The sequence below is a fragment of the Kogia breviceps genome, chromosome 8, assembly GCF_026419965.1.
Source record: "Kogia breviceps isolate mKogBre1 chromosome 8, mKogBre1 haplotype 1, whole genome shotgun sequence".
In the NCBI taxonomy this organism is placed as follows: domain Eukaryota; kingdom Metazoa; phylum Chordata; class Mammalia; order Artiodactyla; family Physeteridae; genus Kogia; species Kogia breviceps.
Window position 1 is genome coordinate 3740772 of NC_081317.1, and position 24759 is coordinate 3765530.

At 53.3% G+C, this 24759-nt stretch overlaps 1 protein-coding gene across 1 annotated transcript in view; it reads left to right on the forward strand.

The window, feature by feature from the left end:
* AK8 (adenylate kinase 8) overlaps nt 1-24759 on the forward strand; it is a 135624-nt gene that overhangs the window by 51422 nt on the left and 59443 nt on the right. Inside the window, exons 9-10 of the mRNA XM_059071460.2 lie at nt 1011-1142; nt 8625-8714. Of these exons, the coding sequence (XP_058927443.1) occupies nt 1011-1142; nt 8625-8714 (222 nt within the window). The remainder of the gene's footprint in view (nt 1-1010; nt 1143-8624; nt 8715-24759) is intronic.

Genomic DNA, 24759 nt, shown 5'->3' on the forward strand with positions numbered 1-24759 from the left:
ACCTTCCTGTCTTCGGATGGATTCCATCCCGGGCGAGGGGCCAGCACGCTGACTTCAGGCACCCCGGCACCTGTGCAGGATGGTCCCGGGTCCCGGGCAGGAGGCGGGGGCCGGGGAGGGAGACCCCCTCCGGATGCAGGGGGTGCTGAGGAGGAGGTACCCCCGCCCTCGGCCTCAGCGGGCGGGCCGCTGCCCTTGCCCAGGTGCCGAGTGGCTGCCCGTCAGCGGCTTCCTCAGCCCGCCCGTGCCCCCTCCTCTACCCTCCACTCGCGAGGGAGGTGACCTGGTTCGATGTTCAGTGGCTTTGGGCATCCAGTGCCCCCCACGGCGCATGCGCCTCAGCCCTGTCTCCCTACTTCTTGGTTCCTCAGATGCCAGGGGCACCCCGGGCCAGGGCTACATCTGCCCACTCCCGGGGCCCGTTTGATCACTGCCTCTTTGGAGACTTGCAATAAAGCTGGTGACACTGGAGCGCGGCTGCAGGTTATTCTCCACCAGTGCCGAAGGCCTTTAGAAGTCCCCGAGCACGAGGCCCCCGCGTGGCCTGTGGTGTTTATCAAAGCCCGTGTCTGACTCTAGGAGGTCGGCCTGGCCCGGGGCTTCAGGGTGAGGCTCAGCCCGGATTCAATTTGGAAACACCCTAACCCCGTATTCAGCGTGTGTTCTATGTCCCGGGACCAGCCCCCAAACCACACAGCCAGCCGTCCTTGGACCAGGAGGGCAGCGCGGCCCCTGTGCCGTGTCAGAGGGATCCAGGGCAGCGCCCTGCTCGGAGGGTGGCTTCTGTGCCTCTCCTTGTCCCCTCCTGCCTCGGGGCCCAGGCCTGAAGGGTAATTCCTTCCCCGCAGCTTCACCCTGTGGTTACCTGGCAGATTCACAGAGGGTTTCCACGGAGCTGTAAAAGAGAGAAATAATTACTGCCGTTAAAAGAGCCCAGGCAGAGGTGTCGTAAGCTGGTTCCCTTTCTTTAGGACCCTGGTTCATTATCCTCCCAACCTCTCTCGTTCCAGCTCTGGCCTATGTCCAAACCATCCATCGATCTAACGCCCCGTTCACCCCGAGGGTGCTGCTTTGCGGGCCCGTGGGCAGCGGGCAAAGTCTGCAGGCCGCCCTCCTGGCCCAGAAATACGGCCTCGTCAACGGTGAGTGCCCCGGCGGCCGCCCGGCTTCTAGAGCCTCCCCCGCTTCCTGCCCTCCCAGACCTTCCCGTGTTACGGGAGCGGCGAGGAGATGGGCATCACTTCTCTTTCTTGCTCTCTGCTGCGAACAATTTTCATTTAATCCATCTTTGCAGGGATAAGGTTTTTGCCTCCCAAAGAACATGGCCATAAAAACATTAACCGATAAAAACACGCCCGCAGCCCAAAGAGCTGGAACGTTTTCTGGTCATCATTTTGTATGTCCTTTGGTGCAGTGGTTTTTCTGTGCTCTGCCCCAGAGGCACCTCCATCCTGCCCCTGCAGTCTCCCCAGAAGCCGGAGTTCTTGCATAATGTGGACCTGCTGTTTATTTATTTTCTCCGGTCTTGTTTGGTTCCTCAACCCAGGTCAGTGTGTTTACAGACAAACAGTTTCTGAACCGGAGGAAGACTTCTGGCTCAGCACAGTTTCAATAAATATTTTACCAGGAAGAGAGAAAATATTGAAATTAGCCCTCCAGGTCTTTCCTGGGGTGGTCCCGGATGGTCTTGGATGCCAGCCTGGTTTTAGGAGGATAAAGGGCTGGAAGGGAGGCTGTAGCAGACACACAGCACTGGAGGGAGGTAAAGGCACTGACCCCCTCCCACTTCAGTGCTCCAGAAGCCTCAATAACCTCTACTTTATTTAAGCAGGAGACATGAGACCTGCACCCCCAAATATAGAAATATGCACGTATATGCCCGCAAATGATACATGTACAGCATACAGATATACATGTATACTGACATGCACAAATATATACATACCACCCCAGAAAGATCAAGTTTTGAATAAAAATGCTTTTCAATTAGGTCTCCTCCAGCTTAAAATTCCAAAGCCACTGAGATTCCCAGCCAGGAATCAATGACAAATATCATACCCATAGATTGAAGGTGGGGAACTGAGCAATTATTCTGACTAGTACGGAAAAAAAACCACTAATAGTTGTATTAGTATTTTAGTAAAAATACTAACTAGTAGTATTCTGATTTAATTAGTATGGAAAAATCACCTGGATACTTGAGGATAAAAAATGCTTTGCTTGTATCAACAGTTTTATTTTTCATGGAATTACTCAAATAATCCCTTCGCCTTCCGAGTTTACCTCTTAAGAGTATATTTTATAAGAATAAAATGCCATGGGCTTCCCTGGTGGCGCAGTGGTTGAGAATCTGCCTGCCGATGCAGGAGACACGGGTTCGTGCCCTGGTCCGGGAAGATCCCACATGCCGCGGAGCAACTGAGCCCGTGAGCCATGGCCGCTGAGCCTGCGCGTCCGGAGCCTGTGCTCCGCAACGGGAGAGGCCACAACAGTGAGAGGCCCGCATACCGCAAAAAAAGAATAAAATGCCAGTCCGCCTGCCGATGCGGGGGACGCGGGTTCGTGCCCCGGCCCGGGAGGATCCCACGTGCCGCGGAGCGGCTGGGCCCGTGAGCCGTGGCCGCTGCGCCTGCGCGTCCGGAGCCTGTGCTCCGCAACGGGAGAGGCCACAATGGCGAGAGGCCCGCGTACTGCAAAAAAAAAAAAAAAAGAATAAAATGCCAGCTGTGGTTAGGGATGACTTTGTAGTCTACTTGTGGCCACACCCACATTTATTTAAGTGCCTGCGCTTACTGTTATGTGAAGACATATGAAGAGTTACAGTGAGAAGAGCCTTAGTGGCAGAGAGGGAGGGTCTGAAAAACACAACAGTGACACCTTAATATAGTGCACAGCTTAATCTAAATAATTGTCATTGTGCCGAAGTTTGTTTATGCAGACACTCCCATTCAAGAAAAGCATTTTTAAATTTAAATTGTTTCCAGCGCACCAATCATAAAGAAATGAAATTACCTGCCTAGATTTCTCCAAAAATGAAAATAGAAAAGCTCACCCTGGTTTTTGCTTTTGTAGCAGAAGAGCCATTTGGGGCCTCTTTTCAATAACTGAGCATTTGGAGACTAGCTCAGAAAGTGGACATTTCTCAAAGGTGTTCTTGAGAAATGCAAGACATCATGAGATTTCCGTAAACCTGTTTAGGGGACCTGTGGTCTGCAGAGGCAAGCATTGAGCTGTCCTTTGGGGTCTCTCTGCAGAGGCCTGTCTGCACCCAAAGCTCCAGGAGCTGCCCGCCCAGCCCCCCTACAGCCCGGCCCCCCCTGGCCGTCCCCTGCCTTGGGTCTTATCTCCACATTTATGAACCTCTCGGTTGTGGGAATACATCTCCAAACAAATAACCAGCATTCACTCCAACAAGGTTTATTGAAAGACTCCTGTCTATCATGGGCTGTAAAGTGACTCGATGTCCGTGAGGTATGGTTACGTCGGGGCGGGGTGGAAAGCAAGGCACTCAACAGTGTTGAGGGAATGGTCTCTCTTTTTTAAAAAATTTATTTTTGGCTGCATCGGGTCTTCGTTGCTGCGCGTGGGCTTTCTCTAGTTGCGGCGAGCGGGGGCTACTCTTCATTGCGGTGCGCGGGCTTCTCATCGCGGTGGCTTCTCTTGTTGCGGGATGGGCTTCTGTAGTTGTGGCTCGCGGGCTCAGAAGCTGTGGCTCGTGGGCTCTAGAGCGCAGGCTCAGTAGTTGTGGCGCACGGGCTTGGTTGCTGCGCGGCCCGTGGGATCTTCCCGGACCAGGGATCGAACCCGTGTCCCCTGCATTGGCAGGCGGATTCTAATCCACTGCGCCACCAGGGAAGCCTGAATGGTCTCATTTTTGTTCAAAAAAGTGTGTTAGTCTATGTTCAAGAAAACAGCTGAAGGAACATCCATATACCAAATTGGTTGTCTCTGTAGAATCACGTATTACACAATTCTGACTTTCTTTCCCCCCTGCACCGAGCATGAATTTTCTAACGAGAAACAACCATGAAGCATTTTATTAAAATACTATTAATTTTACTCACTGAGTGCTTGCTCTATGCAGTACGTGTTATTTGGTACACAGATAGGGAACATGTAGAAAGAATAAGAGAGGCCCTTCAGGATGGACGTGGGCCCTGCTGGGGGAAGGAATGAGGTGAGGCGGGGCTCCTCGCAACACTGTCCCAGGTCATGTGTGTCTAAAGCCTTAGTACTTGGAACCTCTAGGAAGAGCAGAGTCCGTTAACAGTACTGTCTTCATAGGATCTTGCAGAATGAGGTGGCTATAGACAGGAGTTTTAAACCCTTCTTTCCTAATGTAAACATTAATGTTACACACTTTTCTCCAAACGCTTCTTTAGCTGCATCTCACAAAATTGTAATGTGTTACGTTTTATCACTCAGTTCAAAGTATTTTCTAATCTCCTTTGTGGTTTCTTTTTTGACCCATGTATTATTTAGAAGCGTATTGCTTACTTCCCAACTATTTGGGAATTTTCCAGATTTTTTTTTCCCTTTGTTTCTTTAATTCGATTTTGGTCAAAGAACATATCCTATATGATTTCAATCCTTTGAAATGTATGGATACTTTTTGTGGACCAGCATATGCTCCCTATTGGTGAATTCCATGCGCACTTGAAAAGAATATGTATTTTCTGGTTTTGTTGGATATTGTGCTCTAAGCATGTCAATGGGATAAGATGTTTGATAGTGTTGTTCATTTCTTCTGCGTCCTTAATGATTTCTCTCTACTTGTTATTTCAGTAACTGAGAGAGGTGCGTTAAAATCGCCAACTCTTAACTGTGGATTTCTCTATTTCTCTGCCAGTCTTTGCTTCGTGTAATTTGAAGCTATGTTAAGTGGGTATACACTAAGGATCGTTATCTCTTCTTGATGAAATCATTCTTTTATCATTAGGAAATGCTCCTCTACCTCTCCAGTAAATTCTCAAAGTCTACTTTGTCTGATAAGTATATACTCTATTCTTTTTTTTTTTTTTTAACTGTGTGTCTTATATTCTAAATATGTGTCTTGGATACAACATGTAATTGCTTTAAAAAAAAATTCAGCCCGACATTTTCTGCCTTTTAATTGTTTAGTCCATTTCCATTTACAGTAATTTTTTATATGGTTGGGTTTTTTGTCTTCTACTTGTGTTATCTGTTCTGTGCTCCTCCTTTCCTGCCAACTTTGGGATTGATCAACTATTGTTTTTAGTAATCCATTTTATTTCCTCCGTTGCCTTTTTTGGCTATATCTCTTCGCTTTATTTTCTTTGTGGTTGCTCCAGGGGTTAACTATTATCCGTTACTTATCACAGTCTATCTTGAATTAATGTTATGCCTGTTCATGTATTAACACAAGAACCTGACAGCAGTGTATTTCCCTTCACCTTGCTCTAGTTCTTTGTGTAATTGTAGTCATACGTTTCATTTCTACATACGTTATAAACCCTACAGTATATTGTAATTATTTTTGCTTTAAACAGTCATTTTTTCAAGTCAAGATATGGGGGGGAAAGAGCTTTTATATATACTCAGTAGCAACACTTTTCACTCCTTTGTTTAGATCCAAGATCCATCTGATATCAGTTTCTTTCAACCTAAAGAACTTGCTTTAACATTTCTTGTATGCAAGTCTGCTGGTGAAATTCGGCTTTCATCTGTCTGAAAATGTCTTTATTTCACCTTCGTTATTGAAGGGTGTTTTTGCTGCTTATAGAAATCTATGTTGACAGGGTCCCCCCCACCTTAACACTTTCAAGATGTCATTTCGTTGTTGCATTGATGCATTCCGTTGCATTGCTTCTGATGAGAACTCAGAGATTATTTTTATCTTTGTTCTCCTATATATAAAGCATCTCACTCCCACCCACAGCTGCTTCTAATATTTTCTGTTTAGTTTTCAGAAATTTAAAGGTGATGTGCCAAAGTATGGTTTACTTTGTGTTTATTTTGCTTGGGTATCAGAGTCTTGGATCTGTGGGTTGATATTTTTATCAAATTTTGAAATTCTCCTCCCATTATTTTCTCAGATATTCTCTCTCTCTCTCTCTCTCTCTCTCTCTCTCTCTCTCCCCCACACACACCCCCTTTCTGGAACTCCAGTTACATGTATGTTAAACTGTTTGCTATTATCCCCCAACTCCCTGAGGTTTTGTTCCTTTTCTTTTTTTCCGGTCCCCTCCCCACCTTCTCTTTGTTTCAGTCTGAATACTTTCTAGTGCCTGTTTTCATGTCTTCAGATTCACTGATGGCAGCCCATCCAGTGATGTTTTCCATTTAAGATATTGTATTTTCCAGTTCTGGAAATTCCATCTGGTTCTTTTTTATAGTTTCCGTTTCTCTGCTGAGATTCCCCATCTTTTCATTCATTGTAATTATCTTTTCAAGTTTACACATTTTCATAATAGACATTTTATAGTTCTTATGTGCAAATTCTGATATCTGTGTGGTCTCTCGATCTGATTCTGTGGCCTCTTTTCTCTCCTTGTAGGGGGTCACGTTTTCCCGGTGGTATTTTTGTTTGTTTGCCTCTCAAGTTGTTTTTTTATTACATGCTGGACACTATGGTTCTCACATTCTTGAGAGTCTGGATTGTGCGATCCTGCTTTGAGAATATTGCATGAAAAAAAATTGAGTTCTAACAGGCAGTTAAATAACTGGAGGACCAACCGGACCCCACTGAGGCTTATTTTTAGTCTTTGTTACTATGGGATTAGGGTGGGATTCTGCTAGGGCTCGTGTATCCCTACACCTGAAGCGTGGCCTTCCTGGAGTCTCAGCTGCGTGTCTGGGGCGTTGAGCGAGATCTCTCACTCTGGCTGTCAGATGCCACTCGGTTCCCAGCTTCCCTGTAACTTTTGTCTCCCAGGCCCTGTGGAGTCTCCCCTGCACACGTGCAGTTTTGCATTGGCCAGTGACTCAAGTAAACCCTCACGCCGATTCCCGAACCCCTCCTGCCCCACTCGCCCCTCCGTTATTCTGTCCCACGTGGTCCAGCTGCCCCAGGGCCCCAAACTCCAATCCTTGTTTCCTGCTGCTGTGTTTGGGTTCCACTTCTCCCGAGCCATGGTTTGGAAAGTGCCCATAGGTCGAAATCCAGGGCGAGAGAGGGTCTCACTTTGTGTGTATCCCTTCTCTCAAGGATCACAGCCCGTGCCTGTCTTGTCCAGTGCCTGAACAGAGTTGCCTCTTATATTTTGTTAAGTTTTATGGCTTTTTATGACAGAAGGTGAATACGATACCTGCTCCTCCCTCCTGTCCTGAACGGGAAGCTAAGCCTAGGTTCGATGTCACACGGACCTGGGTGTGAAGCGCAGCTCTGCCACTTACTGGCTCCGTGACCTAGAACGGTGTATACAGCCTCTTCAGTTCTCTGTTTCCTTATCTAAGAAGCAACAGTTTGTTGTGAGGACTGGATAATACAAAGCATGCCTAGCACAGTGCTTGGCGTAGCTAAAGGTCTCAGTAGCCGCCACCCTTTATTAGTCCTTACATTGCCCTTAGTGAGCAAAGCTGCCAGCCACTCTGGATACGATCACTGCCATCACACAGTGTCATTACGGAGGAATACGTCTTTGGTGGTGGTCATTGTCTTAAACATTCACTCTATGCAGTTAATTTTAGGGTGGGTAGGAAGTAAAGTCCTTGGCTTTAAAGTTCAGAAAAGTAAGACTGCAACTACCAACTCATGAAAACATGGCTACACCCTTCTGGCTTTGGCTGTTAAGGTTTTCATAGCCAAGGAGAGGGCAGCTGTGTTCATTCCTTCCACACCAGTTAAGTGACGCGCCCTGTGTGTCGGCCCTGGCCGGGGTCTAGAGGCACAGTGGTGCTTGTGACAGGAAGGCACCTGCGTGTCCCTTTGTGCTCGAAACTGAGGGTGTCTGTGGACCCGTCATCCCAGGGGGCTGTGGAAACAAGAAGCATCCCCACCCTCCCCTGCGTGATAACAGCGTGCACGTGGACGTCACGCAGGTCCACGCGCTTCTCCGCCAGAACGTCCACCTCAACCCCAACCCCCTCCGGGGCTGGGCCCAGCAATCCTGGGTGTCGCCGAGGCCCTGCGGGGCGTTCCCTGGTGATGACATTCCTTGTTATGTCTTCTCCACAATGTCCATTTTTAATATGTTCTTTGCCAGATGCATTCTTTTTCGTTCCACATCTTCCTCCTCGGCTTCTTTTTTTTTTTTTTTTTTTTTTTGTGGTACGCGGGCCTCTCACTGTTGTGGCCTCTTCCATTGCGGAGCGCAGGCTCCGGACGCACAGGCTCAGCGGCCATGGCTCACGGGCCCAGCCGCTCCGCGGCACGTGGGATCTTCGCGGACCGGGGCACGAACCCGCGTCCCCTGCATCGGCAGGCGGATTCTCAACCACTGCGCCACCAGGGAAGCCCCTCGGCTTCTTTTTTATTCCTTTTTGATATTTACTTTCACTTGGACACACACCCACACTCAGAAAAACCCTTGTATATTTTTTTTCGGTGACCTTTTTATTTTCCCTGCAGCTGGCAGCACTGGGGGTTCTTTTTTTCCCTTTTTTCCTCATTCTTCCTTCTATTTAAAGTTTAACGGGTGTCCTTCTGTTCCGCTCTCCTCTAGTCTGCTGTGGGCAGCTGCTCAAAGAGGCCGTGGCAGACAAGTCCAAGTACGGCGAGCTGATCCGGCCCTTTTTCGAAAAGGAGACCGCAGGTAGGCCGCACTTGCTGTGACTGCCATGACCTTCCAGGCTCTAAAGAGAGATTCCTCTGTGTGAGGCTCGCTGGGCACGCGGGGGCCCAAACTGGGGGAAAGAACCAGGGAATGGAAATTGGGCTTTCTGGCAGGCAAAGGCTCTGGTTTTGTTCCCTGGTTGGTCCCCTTGGCTTCCAAGTGAGGGGGAGGGGTCTGTGGACATGATACGTTTCATTGGTGGTGTGGAATGTTCCTGTTTCTCAAGAATGCTTGCTTTCCATAACTGGTAACGCTTAAAACTGGGAGCTGGGGGGACTTCCCTGGTGGCGCAGTGGTTAAGAATCCACCTGCCAACTCAGGGGACACGGGTTCGAGTCCCGGTCTGGGAAGATCCCGCATACCGCGGAGCAACTAAGCCCGTGCACCACAACTACTGAGCCTGCGCTCTAGAGCCCGCGAGCCACAACTACTGAGCCCGCGAGCACAACTACTGAGCCCGCGCGCCTAGAGCCTGTGCTCCGCAACAAGAGAAGCCACCGCAGTGGGAAGCCCGCGCACCTCAGTGAAGAGTAGCCCCCGCCCGCCGCAACTAGAGAAAGCCCGCGCGCAGCAACGAAGACCCAACACAGCCAAAAACAAATTTATAAAACAAAACAAAACAAAACCCTGGGAGCCGGGAGAGGCCGTAGTACTGCCCGCTTCCTTCATTAATTGGTGTACAGAAAATACCATCGGCCAAGATTCCAGTTTAATCCGCAGTCAGAAGCTAGAAGGTTCAGACCGCTTTGCAGATTAGGGAGGACTGACCAGCCGTTGGTCCTCAGGGGAGGCTGGACCATATGGCATCTTTGCAGACCCCTCTGTGACCTGCACTCTGGAAGCATCCCCCCGATCTGACCCACAGGAAGGGCACCACCGAGACCACTGTCTCCAGTCTCCTGAGTCCACAGAGGAGCCACAGAGAAGAGGGACCGAGGAACTGAGGACCTCAGAGCCGGTCCACGCCGGGGCTCGTCCCCGGGGCAGTGCGTTTCCCGCACCCGCCTCTTCCACTCTTACCTAAAGGGCTGTAGCTCCTCTGTGCCATCAGTACAGGCTCGTTATCAAGTCGGAAATGGACAGGTACTTGCTGTGAAGAAAACCGACCCAGAGGGGAGGGAGGGGCCGTTGTGGTGGGCAGTGCGTGTGTTGTGAGGGTGTCCCCTCCCCTTGTCCTGCCGTTTTCCGGATGCAGTAAGCGGACTAGGAGGCACGGGACCGGCCGCGCGCCCCTGACCTCAGCCCAAAGAGCCCCCCCGGGAAGCATGTCCCGCCCTGGCCCTCCCAAGGCCCTCCGTGAGGTGTTCTAGTCTCCAGGGCGAAGTTCAGCTGAGGCAGCACGGGATCCCTCAGGCTCGGTGAGACGCGATGCCCTCGGCGGCCCATCCTGTTCATTCCCGAGCCCCCGGGGTGGCGCATAGGACGATGTGTGAACCCAGGAGCCCTGGGCGCCAGTGAAAACCAGTGCCAGCTTGGCGGCTTCCCTGTCCGGTTCAGATCCCGCAGGCCCCGCCCCCCGCCCCGGCCACGTGGCCCAGGCGTCCCAGTGGCGAGATGGAGACAGAAGCGCCGGGTTGCGGGGCTGCCGAGAGGACGGGCTGGGGGTGTGCGCGCCCAGGGCGGGGAGCGGCAAGCAGGGCCGGGGGCCGGGCGCCCCCTCAAGCACTCTGGCCCTCCAGCGAGGCCAGCTCCGCCTTTACTGGGGCAGGGGCGTGGGGGAGGGGGGTGTTGGGGAGCGCCCCGAGGAGCGTTTGTTGCATACATGAGCGACTAGGATAACAAGTTAATAGATTTATGTCGTTGTAAACGTTGCTGTGTAGGATTCCATTGTGCAGACGGGGGGGGGGGGGGCGGTAATCTGTTTAATCCTCCACGAGAAAGCATTCTGTGGTTCAGAAAGAGAGGCGCTGACCAAGCAGGTGAGGCGCTGTTGACAGTGGGTAAACCTCGCACAAGGGGCGCAGAAATTCCTTGTCTCTTCTTGCGACGTCCCTGTACTTTTGAATTTTTTTTTTCAGCATAAAACGTTACGGAAAGTAAATATTCAGGTGGTTTCCAAATTTGCACTCCTTCGACAATACTGTGATGCATGCTCTTGTACCGGCACCGGTTTGCAGACACCCCTGATTATCTTAGGATAAACTGATGCCTTGGACGCATGAGCGGATCTGACTCGTGACGCTGAAGTAAGGTATCCCCCTCCCAGCCGTGGACGGGACGCTCGAATCCTCCACGGCTTTGCCATCTCTGGGTATTGCCAAGTTATTTGTTTTCTATCGTGGCTGAAACAAACTTAGTGGTTTAAAACAACACAGGTTTATTACCGTACAGTCCTGGAGGTCAGGAGTCCTAAAATCACGTGTCGGCAGGGCTGCACTCCTTCCTGAGGAATCCCTTAGGGAGAATCTGTTTCCTTGCCTTTTCCAGCTTCTAGAGGCCCCTTTTCTCCATCTTCAAAGTCAGTAGTACAGTATCTTCCAATCTCTCTCTCTCTGACCCCTGAAAACAAACCCAAGGGGTTTTTTTTTTTCCTTTCTTTTTTTGGTGTGTACCTAGGAGATGGTGCAAAATTCCCAATTTCCTGTAAAGTGAGCGAGACCCTGGTAGCTTCGATCTTCAACGCTTTGTGCTAAATTTTTTCCTCCGCGACCTGCTCTTTACTTAGACAATGTAGCTGCATACTTTTGCACTTCCCGCAGCATTAAAGACGCAACAACCACCAACATCATATCTTCCTAACAGAAGCAATAAATTCTGTCATTTCACTCATGCTGATCTCCCAGGGATAACAGAGAGCGCATTCTCATGCATCACCACTAACAGGGGCTCATTAGTGGGCTGTGGAGACGCTGCCGAGAGAACCAAAGCGCTCGGCTGGCAGGACGAGCCCGGGAGCCACCCGGGTCTGGCCGCCCACATCACCACCAGCGGAGACGGGACCACAATTTAAATGATTCTCCACTGAAGTCGGGTTTGAAAGCGAGGTCCGACTGAACCCGGAAGCTCTGCCTGGCCACCTCGCGTGCCGGCGGCTGGGGCAGCTTCCGGAAGCCAGCACTGCGGGCATCTGGCATCGGGCTCTCAGGCGCAGGTGCAGACCTGGGGGTGGGCGTCAGCACATCACACCTGAGCTCCGAACCCAGTGGGAGACAGACCCAGGGTCTGCTGGGCTCATCGGACGGAGAACGTGGCAGGCATCTGAGGGCACCGTTGAGCTTCCTGACGTGACCCCCGTCCCCCAAGTCCAGGCCTGGAGGCGAGCCAGTTGGGATGCGGAGGTGACACCTTACGATAAACGGCCACGCCCCGACGGGGAGGACGGGGAGGACAGCCCAGGCCCTCCCCAGGAAGAGCCCTGAGTAGGGGCTTCAATGGGACGGAAATCCCTCTACGCCAGGGGCGAGGGCCCGCCAGCTGGAGGGCGGGAGCCGGATGACTGATTCTCCTTTCCGGGCGAGAGCGAGGCGGGGTGGAGGCAACTACACCTCCCAGCGCTGCCCTGGATCACGGGGTTCCTGCCAAATCCTCACGAGCAGCGAGGCGTGGCCCTGGGCGCCCTCAGCCCGTCGACAGAGTTTCCTGGGAGGAGGAGACACGGCTGTCCCTCCGCCTTGTGGGACCATCGAGGCGACGCAGATTTCCCTTCTCAGAACCCCGGGCGTGTTTCGGACGTCTCGGCTCGGCGTCAGCAGCATTCCTGGGACGCGCCTGCCGGTGTTTTGCGCGTGAAATCCAGAAGGTTCCAGAAATCCTACAAGGTTCAGGGAGCTCATCTAAAGGGGCAGAGAGTCTTGTAAGGACGTAGCGGCCTCATCCCCGGGGGCAGAGCCCCAGCACCTCGGAGCTGGCGGATGTCACTGCCGGAACGTCCTGCCCTGCAGCCAACCTAGTGTAGAAACCGCCCCCGTCATCACCCCCACACCCCCCGAAGACAGGCAGAGCCTTTCCGGGGGCCGGACCTCGTCCAGTGGGGGGACTCTGCCCCGTGCTCCCGACCGCTGGCTGACCCGACCTCCCCTGCTGCCCTCTCTCCACGGGCCTCGGAGCTGCCAGCCCCAGCGACGGGCAGCACGGTTATCACAGTGCATATCCTGGCCGTCCTCACAGTCCCTGCCGCCACCAGCAGCTCAGAGAAGGGATCCAGATGCCATCTTCCCCCCAGGGAGCCACTTCCTCTTATTTCCCCCCTGCGGGGCCTCGTGATGCGATGTCCCAGCCGTGACCTCTGCAGGCTCCGTTATGTTCTCTTTTGTCCTCACGGGTGCTGCCAACACCTCCTCCTTTCAGATCAGCAGCAAAATTAATAACTGTTGCTTTCCCATCTTCCCACATTTACTGGGCAAAGGACTCCAGGGCCCCGTCTTAGCTCGTCCTAAGGCTCTTGATCCTGGGCTTTTGGCGGCCACTCTGGATGCTGCGGGGAGATGCTTATTCCAAGCCCCGGATTTTGAGATACTTAGGTCTGACCTCCTAAACGCGTTCCGACCTGAGCTGCGCTGAGCAAATTTATTCCCTGGGCTCCGTGCGGCGCTCCCAGCGCGGCCACCTCCCCGGCAGCCACGGAGCGGGGCCCGCCCACGACCCGCAGGGCCGGGCGCACGCCACGCAGGCTTGACGGCCCGGGAGCCCCCGCCGCTTTTACGCGGGTGCAGAACACGTGAAAGCTCTCCTGGGCCTTTGGAAAAAGAATTTCTCAGCTGCGCGGATGCCCTTTAAAGCCCCACGGTCGGTGCTGGTGAGAGGTATGGCCAGTGCACAGCAGGGCCACGCGTGCAGCTGTTCTTGTTTTCTCCCTCAAATCAGGCAAAGGAGCAGCCAGAGCTCAATTCTCTGCTTCAATCACCGGTGAGTCACAGGGGCCACCACCTCCAAATGATGTGCCCTGAGCCTTCTCTGGGCTTCCTTCCTACCGGAGGGCCTTCTGGAAGGTGAGATTCCTTAACCCTCAGGATGCGGAGCTCTGCCCCAAGGAAGGCAGCCCCCGGTCTTTGCCCATCGGAATGTCTCATTTCCCAAGTTTCACTTAGTACAAAAGCCAGCCCTTCTCACGGGCCTCAACTCACCCCATCAGAAAGAAGTCCGCGTTGCTTTATTTTTAGTCCTTCTCCTGGGAATTGCGGCCGTAGCGTACGGTCCCACGGCTGTTGGCAGTAGGTCTAACCTCATTCCAGGTTGCTGCGTCTAATTAGTGGTACACCACCATCTCTTTGGTTCAGAAGGGTTGCCTTCTACCCGGGCTCTGGCCATTGTTTTTATTCTCGAATGCTGTTTGCGCTTTCTCCGGTGACCCAGGGGAGGTAGTAAAACAGCCAAAGGCATATTTTGTCCTCGTTGGTTTAAGTCTTTGCTCTAAGCGTGTGAGATGCTTGTCTAGATCCGTCCCCGCCGCGCCCCGAACGTGCTGGGATGTTCAGGTTGGGGGACCGCCGGCGAGGGCGTGTCCCTGGGGTGGGGTTTTCAGGTTAGACCCTAGCTTTTCCCATCTCCCGTCTCTCCGGGAGCGGAAGGGAGAACTGTGCGCCCCAGCACCTGCCACCCTGGCTCGCTGGCCAAGTTACAGGGAGCTCCTAAGTCCCTTCACCTCTGTAACCAGCCCCTGCCAGCACTGCAACAGCTAGAGTGAGTCAATTAAAAAAGGCCCAAATTCCTTGGTGCACACGTCACACATATACTGACTTTCAGATGAGAAGACGGCTATTTAATTGGCGTAATGACTTTCCCCTGGAAGCGCGGGTCCTGGTGTGTAGAAAAGGTAACGCGGAAGACACATCATTACCAAGTGTTACCTGTGCCCGCTCCCGTATACCCCGTGTCTCTGGAATATTTCTGTCTGTCTGGAGAAGGTCCCTCATGGTCTAATAGAACCTGAGAAGAGGTGGGAGATTTGAGGGAGATTCCAGACTCCAATTTGCACCCTTTCTGGTAATGAGACCTCACCACAGCCGACGCAGCCGTCGGCACACAAACAAGCCAAACCAGCCCCAAACTGGCGTGATTATGAGCGTTTTCGAGAGCCTTCCACGAGTCCATATCCCAGGAGGCGTGGATCAGAGCTCAGCCGAAGTGCTGCCTTTATTTTTTTGGGGGGGGGGAATTAATACTCTCATCACTAAATGCACACCAAAGATTCGACAATTCACCAGCTTTTCTCCTTTGTTAAAACCTTGCAAAGCGTTGCTGAGTTGAAAGACAAAGTAAATCTTCCCATCCGAGGAGGTAAGCAGAACGCTATTTCTTGTTTTTTTAACGGTGCGGCCTCGGTGAGCTGCAAGCTGTCTTACTGCAGAGGGGAGACCCCGAGGGACCCCAGCCCGTTTCCAGCAAGTCTTTGCATGTGGTGTGTTTGTACCAGCCGAAGACAGCGCATGACTCTCTAAATAATTTACCAGTTGATTAATAGACTCACAGGGGTATAATTAGAAGAGGGAGAGACAGTGGGTACAGTAACCGGTACAGTGCTTGGGGGAACAGGAGCCTTTATTTTTTTAAAGAAACTTTCTAGGGTGCTGGGCGTTTGAAGATAACTTGGGAAGAGCTCAGTGCCTCTTCTCTTTTGAAGTGGAAATAGGACAGTTTGAATCCATCGAGTTTAATTTTTCACAAGCTTTAGGGGCCCCGCAGTGCAACTCCCTTTTTATTATTGAAAAAACTCTACATATTTCTTTCATTTTTTCCGCACACGCGCTCGCGCACGCGCATGCACTCCAAGCAGTGAGTAATAAACACATTAATTTACTCTTTTATCCTGCGCGTATTTTACGCGCTGCCCCTCCCCCCTCCCACGTCCCCTTGGTGCCCCCGTCCAGAGCCCCATTTCGGGCCGCCTATCGGTTGATGAACGGACACCCCTGTAATTTATGCATTTTTGAAGGCACCCTCACCTCGCGGTCTGACAATGCTTTTGAAGTAGCTCCTTTTTTCCAGTCAAACTTTTGACTTTTCCGCTGGGACTGCTACAAAGGCTTCCTTCTGGAAACTAGGTAGGAGCCTTCGTGCTGAGATGGCCCAGCGGAAGCAGTGGGTCTCAAAGTCGGGGTGCGTTGTGAGGGCCAGAGGCCTGTAATGAGGACAGCTGTAGAAAGCTGTAGCAACAGGTTTGCGCCCCTAGAGGGTCCAGCTCTTAGTTTGTAAAAGCTAGACTTGGATTGCAAGAGCATCGTTATTGAAGTGATGCTTTGCTGGGACATCAGCCAAAGGTCTGTGGCCAAAAGGTTGCAAAGCTGTTTGTTCAATGGCCAGAGCAGCGGGGAAACTGAGGCAGCGAGGGGCTGTCAGTTCACTCGTGCGTCTGGTCCATGAAACGTCTCTCTCCCCCCAAGAGCGGGGCCTGTCTCCTGCTGCCGTGTCACCAAAGAGGGGCAGGCAGCTCAGCTGTTTTTGTTGGGCTGAATGTTCACCGGGGGCTTGCTGTGTGTCAGGCGTGCAGATCTCGAAACAGAAGGGGAGCCCCTCCACGGGCAGCCCTGGTGGTTTCCAACCCACTCAGCTGTGAAATCGTCTTCGACAGGCCAGGCCCCAAGGCCCGGCCTTGTCCTCCAGCTAGGAGGTCTCCCCGCGCAGCCGTCTGGCCAGCCCCTCACGACCCCCTCCAGGCAGGTGCGGCTCGAAGCCCCTTCCCCTCTCAGAATGCCCCGGAGGGGGAGCTGACGCCGGCTTTCTCCTCGGGCTGTGAGCGAGGCCTGAGGTGCGGAGGGGAGGCTGCCCTCGGTGACCTTCTGCGGCCCCTACACCTCGGACGGTCGCCACGTCCCCGGAGACCTGCCGGGGTTTGTCAGCTAGAAGGCAGCGCTGCAGCTTCCCCGCGGGGAACGTGGCACAGCCGCGATCGCCGGGGAGGGGAGTGCGGGGCCCATGCCCTCCAGCTTTGCCCTGAGCGAGAGGGGGGCTCTGGGGTAGAGCGAAGGGGGCCGTGCGACGGGGCAGAGAGATGCAGGAGGCGAGAGGTGAGGGAGAGTACAGAGCGTAAAGGGAAGTGCCTGCGCCCTTCCCTGCCACCCATCCTCCCTGGGGCCTGCTCTGGGGCCCAGGGGAGGGGGCGGGGAGAGACACCTCCCTCCTCCTCCCCTCTCGCCTCGGACCTCCACTTACCCCATCTGTGACCCTGGCCGCTAGAGCTCTGGCCGCGCCACCCTGTCTCCACCCGGTCACGGTTAGGTCACCGGGAGGTCAGAAGGACCTCGCCTGGGGCCCCTCCCAGCACCTCCCTGCTTATGCTCTGCTCCCCAGTCCCCGTGGCCAGCGCGGCTCAAACTGGGAGCTCAGCTAGCGCCCGTGGTGGACGGACGATCTCACAGCCAGCGCGCGCCCCGGGACAGCGGGGGACGCCAAGAGCAGGCGGGCCCGCCCTGCGGCGTCGGGGGCCTGGCAAGCTCCCCTCTGCTGCCTGCATTTCTGTGTAGGTGAGACCCCCGTTGGTCTCGAGGCAGCAAAGGGAGAGCGGGCGAGAGAAGGCAGCAGGCAGCCTGACGGGTTTCCGGACAGGTGGCCGGCGACGGTCACTGCTCGACTGTCAAGGGAGGGGCTGCAGGTTCGGGCTGGGCGAGCCACCCGACCGCTCAGAACTACGGTTTCCTCATCTACGGGGGTGAGCTTTTCACAGGGTCAGAGTCATGGCTTGTCGGGTGTCTAGATGGAAATGTGTCTGTAAGATGTTTAGCACTGGGCGTGGCACACGACAGGCCACTTATTGGATACGTACTACTATTATTATTAATAGTGACAGCACCGCCATTGTCGTAATGCGGGGAGGGGTCCTGGTAGCGGTGGCAAGATTGTTCGGTCGACGGATGTTTCGCGTGGATTTTTTTGGGTGGCGTATTCTCTTCCTGTGGCTAACGTCAGCTTTGGGTGCCTGGTCCCGGTGGTCGCCAGGAACTGGCAGAGGCCCGGTCCGCCCCACGTCTGGGGCTCCGTTATCTATTGCAGCCGCCCTGCGGTGTGACAGCATGAAGGGACGTCCGTTTCACTGCGCTCCCGATTTCGTGCGCGGGGATCCCAGGCAGAGGGTGTGGCACGGACGGCCCCACCCCCACACTGCCTCGGGCCTTACTTGGCCCGGCTTGGACAGCTAGAGGCAACTGGGCCGGCTCCTCTGGGGCCCTGCATGTGGTTCTCGGTTCCGGTGTCCACCTGGTTCCTTGGTGGTTCTCCCTATACTGCATCCGCTGGGGCAGGATTCTTCATCCCCATGCCTGGGGCCTGGAGTGAGATGCCTGGACCGTCTGGGGCTGGTCAGACCTCTCTCTGTGCCTCCTCTCCACATGGCTAGCTTGGGCTTCCTCCCAGCATGGCGGCCTCGGGTTGGTCAGCCCCCCTTACGTGGTCCTAGCTTCCCCCAGAACAAGCATCCGAGGAGGCCCAGGGCGGCGGTGGTGGATGGGCTGGAGGAGGGGGTAAAGCTATGTCTTCTGCTGAGCCAGCCTCAGAAGTCCCAGAATGAACTTCCATCAAGCTAGTCAATAAGACTAGCCCAGGTTCAAGGCAGGGGGGGGTCGGGGGGAGGGGGGCTAGAGTCCCCTCTCAGCGGTAGGAGTGGCCACCTCTAATCTGCCACCCTAGGGAAGGCTTGCATTGAACGTTCTGGTTTGGTTCAGGATTGGCTGCATCCTGTGACTCGGTGAGGCTGAATCCAGATGGCCTCATGGGTCCTCAGAGCTCGGGGTGGCCTGACTTCAGACGTGCCACGTAGGGGCTCTCAGGGAGCTCAGAGAACTGAGAGTCCAGTTCTCTTTTAAAGAGGAAGAAACCCCAGCTGGGAGGTAAAGTCACTCACCCAAGGGCACGCTGCAAACAAAATGCAGAATGGAGGGCAGAGTTCATGCTGTTTCTTTCCCTGAAAGGCAGGCAGAGAGCAGAGGTGGAGCAGGTGGCCCCAGAGCCTGATGGCCTGGGTTTAATTCTGGGCTCCACGACCTATTAGTGTGTGGCCTTGGGCAAGTTACTTCCTCTCTCTGTGCCTCAGTTTCCTAATCCGTAAAATGGGGTTGTTATGAAGATTACATGAATCAATACTTGTATTACAGAAAATACATGCTCAGAACAGAGCTGAGCTCATAGGAAGCATTATGGCACACATGCTTGTTAAGTAAATATGCCATCGCGTCTTGTTGACCCCAGAATACGGGGCTTACGGTTGTTTCCTGGTTTCCCAGTAGTTGCTGATTTTCTCCTCACAGATCATGTGGGCAACGGCATTCTCGCTGCCCTTGAGATGTGGGTGGGAGTAACTGGGTCTGAGCCCCGGCTTCATTAAAATGGGAGGAAAACCGTGCCCCTTAAACTCTTTCGATCCGCAGTGCACCGTTAGTGTTAATACCCTGCACTTTACGACAATCTGGCCCGCATCTGGACTGCCGGCCTCTTCTCATTTTCCACTGAAAGGCGTAAAACTGCGTCTTAAGATTAACTAATTACCAAATCGTTATATACAGTGAGTCTAAGTGAGCATTTTCATTAAAAGTCTTATTAATTTGCTAAGTGAAGCCCCCTTTATTGACAGAAGAATGGGTGTTTTGAATTTTATTTTATTTTTTATACAGCAGGTTCTTATTAGTTCTCTATTTTATACATATTAGTGTATATATGTCAATTCCAATCTCCCGGTTCATCTCACCACCACCGCCCCCCACCCCAGAAGAATGTTTTTAAATGATCTTTTTTTTTCCTCATCTAAACCCTCATCAGCAAGAGAAGCCCAAGGGCCCACTGCTGGAGAGCCGCCTCTCAGCTGTGAATGGGTCAGCAGTGTTGGGCCACAATCTTATCTTTGCTTTTGGCCCCGGTAGATGTGACAGAGAGGGGAGTGATAGAAAGTGGGTAGCCGCTCACCGAGGGGTGAGCAGCACAGACCAGCCTCCGGGCTGGTAAGAGTTCCAGGCCTCATGTACTCTTCTGGACTTGGGGAAAAAAAGCCAGTATTAAAAAATTGTCCGCAACTATAAGAAGAAAACTCCCTGCTGAAACTCATTTGCTAATTGTGGTGGGAAAGAAAATTTTTATTTATTTACTTAAAAAAAATATCTGCTTATTTATTTATTTGGCCACACCGGGTCTTAGCTGCAGCATTTGGGATCTAGTTCCCCGACCAGGGATCAAACCTAGGCCCCCTGCATCGGGAGTGCGGAGTCTTAACCACTGGACGGCCAGGGAAGTCCCCAAAACCTTGAAATTATTTTTTTTTTAAATCGTTATTTCCTGCCACCATCGTCTGCCAAGCAGATTTACATGTTGTTGTTAAGTAATAGAGATATTAGGATACAGACTTTTGGAAACTAAAGAAGTCTGAAAAGACATCCGTTCCATCTTGTGCCTGGGAAACGCTGGCTGGCCAAGGCAGGCACTTGGCCGGGGGAAGTGACTTGAGTTTACGAAGAAGGCGAGCTCTCCCAGGGGCTCGCTCCCCCCGAAGAACTGTGGAGTACAACCCATTCGAACACGCTGGTTTCTCCTCGTCGGCTTTAGAAATGTTCCTGTTTATCGTTTCAAGTGCTCACTTGGGGCGCAGGATCCACGGTTGGCCAGCAGGTGGCAGTAAATAATAAACAAAGAGCGTCGCTAACGGAAAGCCTGGCCCGAGGTCCTGGCGCTGCGGCGCTGCAGGTCCTTCTAAGACACTCCTGATTCCTGGTTACAGCAGAGAGGAGGGCTTGCAGGCCTCAGCTGTCAGGAATCAGTGTCATCCGAAGGGTAACGGTCTCCCAGAAATGGTGGAGTTTAGCTTTCACTGAATTACAGGGATAGTAGGAAGTCGGGGCCCGGAAGAGCCCCACCCATATCCTGGGTCAAGCCCCCAGCAATGTGGGGAAGAGACAGATGTGGGGGGGGAGGAATGGGAGCCCCATTTCTTTGGAGCATCAGTATGCATGAGATGGAAATGAAAAACAGAAACGAAAGCAACCCCTCTTCCTCCTCCGCAGCTGGGTTCCTTTCCAACACGCTCCCGCTGGGCCCGATCAGGAGGGGGCGGGGTCCGGGAGCTGCGCTGGGATGTTGCGGCGCCGGAGAAGAAAATACTGAGTCTCCCACGACCCCCGACAGATGCCCAGTGTCCCCTTTCCTGGATTTCAAACGGGGCCTTGAGGAGGGAAAGACGTTGCAGGGGCAGTTACAGGCTGCGTGTGTATGTGTGTGTGCATGTATGTGTGTGTGTGCATGTGTGTCCACGTGTGTGTGTGTGTGTGTGTGTGTAGGGGAGGGGGTAAGCGCGTGCACTGTATTGTGCGTAGAAGGGTGTGGGGTGTAGAGCGTGTGTGTTGCGCGTGGGGGGATAGCGTGTGCAGGGCGCCAGTAGGCGTGTAGCAGGTGTGTAACGTGCGTGTCCTGTAGGGGTGTGTAGGGGTATCACAGGAGAGTGCCTGGGTGTGTGTAGTGTGTCGGAGGGTTTCTGAGTGTGTGTGTGTCGGGAGTGCGTAGGGTGTGTGGTGAGGTCCTCAGCTTTTTCTGGTCTGCCCGTGGGGGGGGGGAGGGTGAAATGGCTTGTCCTGGGTGCGTCCATCAACCTTGGGTCTTTTTACCTTGAAGCTCCAGCTGAGGGAGCTCTTTCCTTTTCTCCACTTGCCGTCCTCGCCGTTCAGGGCCGGCGCCTGCAACCTCGGTGCCCCGCGGGCCCCTCCCCCAGCAGCTGAGCCCCGGGTCAGGGGTGCTCACAGGATATGCCGAGGCTTGGACCACAGGCGGCAGGAAGGGGTCGGGGGAAGGGCTCCGAGAGAGTCCCTTCCGCCCTCGGCTCTGGTTTCCACTGGACAAATCATGAGCTGGCCTAGGTATTCTCTCAGGGGCCCTCCCTGACGAATGCCACTGGCGTTCTGAGCTGGGCTTGACTGAGGATGTCAGACCTGCAGCCTGGGAAGAAGAGTCCTGTCCGGTCACCTCATGGTGGCCTGACTCACAGGGGTACTTTCTTCTGTCTGAGCCGTAGGATTGATATGCAGGCGGGGGCGGGGGGGCTTGACCTGGGGCCCAGGCCTTTGAACAGAAACTCCTCCCCTTCAAGACCAAGGGTGGCCCAGGTGTCCTGGGTGGGGTTGGTGGGGGACCTGGGAACCTCTCGCCTGTGACCGAGGCTCCCCGTCCACCCCTCGAGCACAGCCGGCCGGCAGGGAATACGTGGATTGAGATTTTAATAACCTCGAGGTCAGCGTGAGGAGTGCCATCTTTTATGGAAGATTTTCAGAAAAAAAAAACCACCCGAAACCATGTGATGTGGCCTTTATGAAATAATGGGATATTCATATCTTGCACTTTGCTAAATTTAGGGTTGACAGGACATTCCGGAGAGGTAGCCCTTGGCGGTGGCTTATACGCAGGGTAAGATGTTAACTGTCAAGCCCAGAACAAGCCCGAGGCGCCTGACTCAGTGGAGAAAGACTTGCGACCGCACGGAAAATCTCTCTCCGAGAGGAGGATGAAGGGAGATGGACGGCATTATCAAGGAGACTTTCAACTTCCAGCAGAACACGGTGGCCGAGATCTGCTCGGAAAAGGCTGCATTTTTGCTGAACCGGCCGGTCAGACAGTGTGAGGTTGGAAAAGTGAGTCGATGGCCTCCAGGGGGAAAAAAGGCGGCACCCGAACAAAGGCACAGAGCAGAAAACCTGATACGGGAGTTGCAGGGGTAGGGCCGGGAAATGCACTTAAGGCAGGGTCTTTCCGCCTCACCCTTCACCCCTGGGCCTGCGCGCCGTGTCGAGGGCCCCGGAGACAGTATCTGGATGGGTCTGCCGTTTGATTTTGCCGCCAGCAGCGTCTCCCCGCCTCCAATGGGGGAGCACGGCCCGTCCCTGCGAGAGGACCCCTGGTGTTGCCCAGAGCCCTCCGTGCTGGAGGGGGAGGGGACCAGCGAACCTCCATGGCCTCGCAGCTTCTGTCTCCCAGGCCCCGGGAGCCCCAGTTACCAACGTTCAACCTTGATTGAGACACAGAGAGGGTAACGGCCTGGTGTGCGGGTCTGAGCAGCTTCCCCAGGATTGCCCAGGAAAGCAGATCCGTGCAGATGCCAGGCTCCTGGGCAGCGCTTCCAGGGTCCAGAGCGGAGTAACAGAGGGCTAGGGCTCCATCCAGCCCTCAGGTCCCCCCAAAGTGGAGCTGCTTCCGGGGTGCAAGGACAGACCTCCAGGGAGGTTTCATCCTTTGTCCTTTTGCGGTGGTCTCTCACAGTGGTCATTTATTTCAACCTTCTTTAGGCCTTTAAATTGTTTCCTTTAAACAAAAAGCCCACTTTGTTCATGGAGGCCTTTAAATGTATGTAAAAAGCAGAGAGAATAGAATAGGGAACCTGAAGGGACCCGTAGCCAGTATAAGGAACCCACGTGAGCTCACGGGCGGTCACCCTCGGCGCCTCTGGAATCCGCCAGGAAGACCCCCCCCCTCCATCAGGAGTATTTTGAAACAAATCCCAGGCGTCAACACGTCTTCTCGTGACTGCGTATGTAATTCATGGGTGGGCTGTGGCGTGCATGAAGGGAACCCTGGAGAAAGGCTGTTTCCCACGGCCACAGGGCTTGACTCAGAGCGCGGGAGAACAGTCCAGGTTTGGGGGAATTGGTACTATTCATTCATTCATTCATTCATTCATTCATTCAAAGTGTGTTTATGACGTGCCCGCCATGTGCGGGACACAATGCCAAATGCGCGGGTGTAGCAACGAGCCACCTTGACAGGGGTCCCCGCTCTCTCTCCAGCGGGGGGTGAGGGTGGGCATGTAGGCATTAAACAAATACTGCACCAATAATGGTTGCTTCACAATTGTGGTCCGGCCCTCTGAGGAGAAGTGCTAATTTGAGAGCCTGAAGAGAGGGGGCTTGTTGTGGTTTTGGCTCGAAGCTGGAGTCCGTGTGGGTATCCATCTTCTTCCCCAGTCCCTCCGGAAATGTGACCGCGCCCTCCTCCTAAGCGCTCAGCTCTGCCTCGCCTCCCATGTCCTTAGGCCTTCCCAGCCAGGATGTGTTGACTTGTGTTATTGTCTCTCTCAACTCCAGGACCCTGAGGCCCCGAGGGACCGTCTGTCACCCGTGGGGCATCAGTGGGGCCCTCCTCTCTCCCCCGTGCGCGTGTAGTGTGTGTATACGTGCGTGTGTGTATATGTATGTCAGTATACATTTAAATTAGACCTATTATACAAGCCGTTTACTTGCTTTTTTCCCATTTGATATGCTGTCCGAGGCCTCTTTCCGAGTCAACATAAATATAAATGATTTTTTAAAGCTTACCTAATAGCACATTGCATAGATGTGCATCCTTTATTTAAGCTGTCCTCTACTGACGGATATTTAAAATCGTTTCCGACCGTCACTATTATAAACAGCACTGAAATGAACATCTTTATGTGCACGTCTTTGGTCGTATGTGCTGTTGTATCTTAGGTGTAAAGTCTTAGGAACGTGATTGCTGGGCCAAAAGGCGTGTACCTTTTAACTTTTGATGCCACTTGGGAAGTTCCCTCTAGAAATCTTTGCCAACTTAATAGGGGAAAAAAAAAAAACCCACCCCAAACCAAAAAGTCTCTTTGTGTTTCTGCCTGGTCAGATTTCTCGACCTTAAGTCAGATTTCTTCCAGGCTGAGAAACTGGCTTGGGCGGGTCACTTAAGGCACAATCTTTTGGGGACTTGGTTTCTCAACTTTGAAATGAGGGGGGTGGTCAAAGGAATGACCTACCAGGTCTTTCCCTCTCTGAGTCGCCAAGGCTCCGGGGCTGCACGAGCAGCCCGCTGTTGCTCCTAGAAGCTCAGCGGCTCAGACGTCCCTCCTGGAGTGCACTGACTATCGACGAAAACAAATTATCGGCCCAATGCCATTCTCACCACCAAACAACTGAGGCCTTAATGGGCCTGGGGTGTCACTGGTCAGCAACCTAATTACCCAGTGGACCTCCTCTCCCAAGGGCAAGCCCGTCTCTCCTAAAGCCAGAGTCAAGCTCCGATGTTGGACTTCATGTCTGCAATTTAAGGGTCCCATTTTCTTGCCAGTGGCTTCATCGTAGCTGTCTGAGGGGAATCTGGGTAAACTTTTAGGAGGAATTAAAACTAT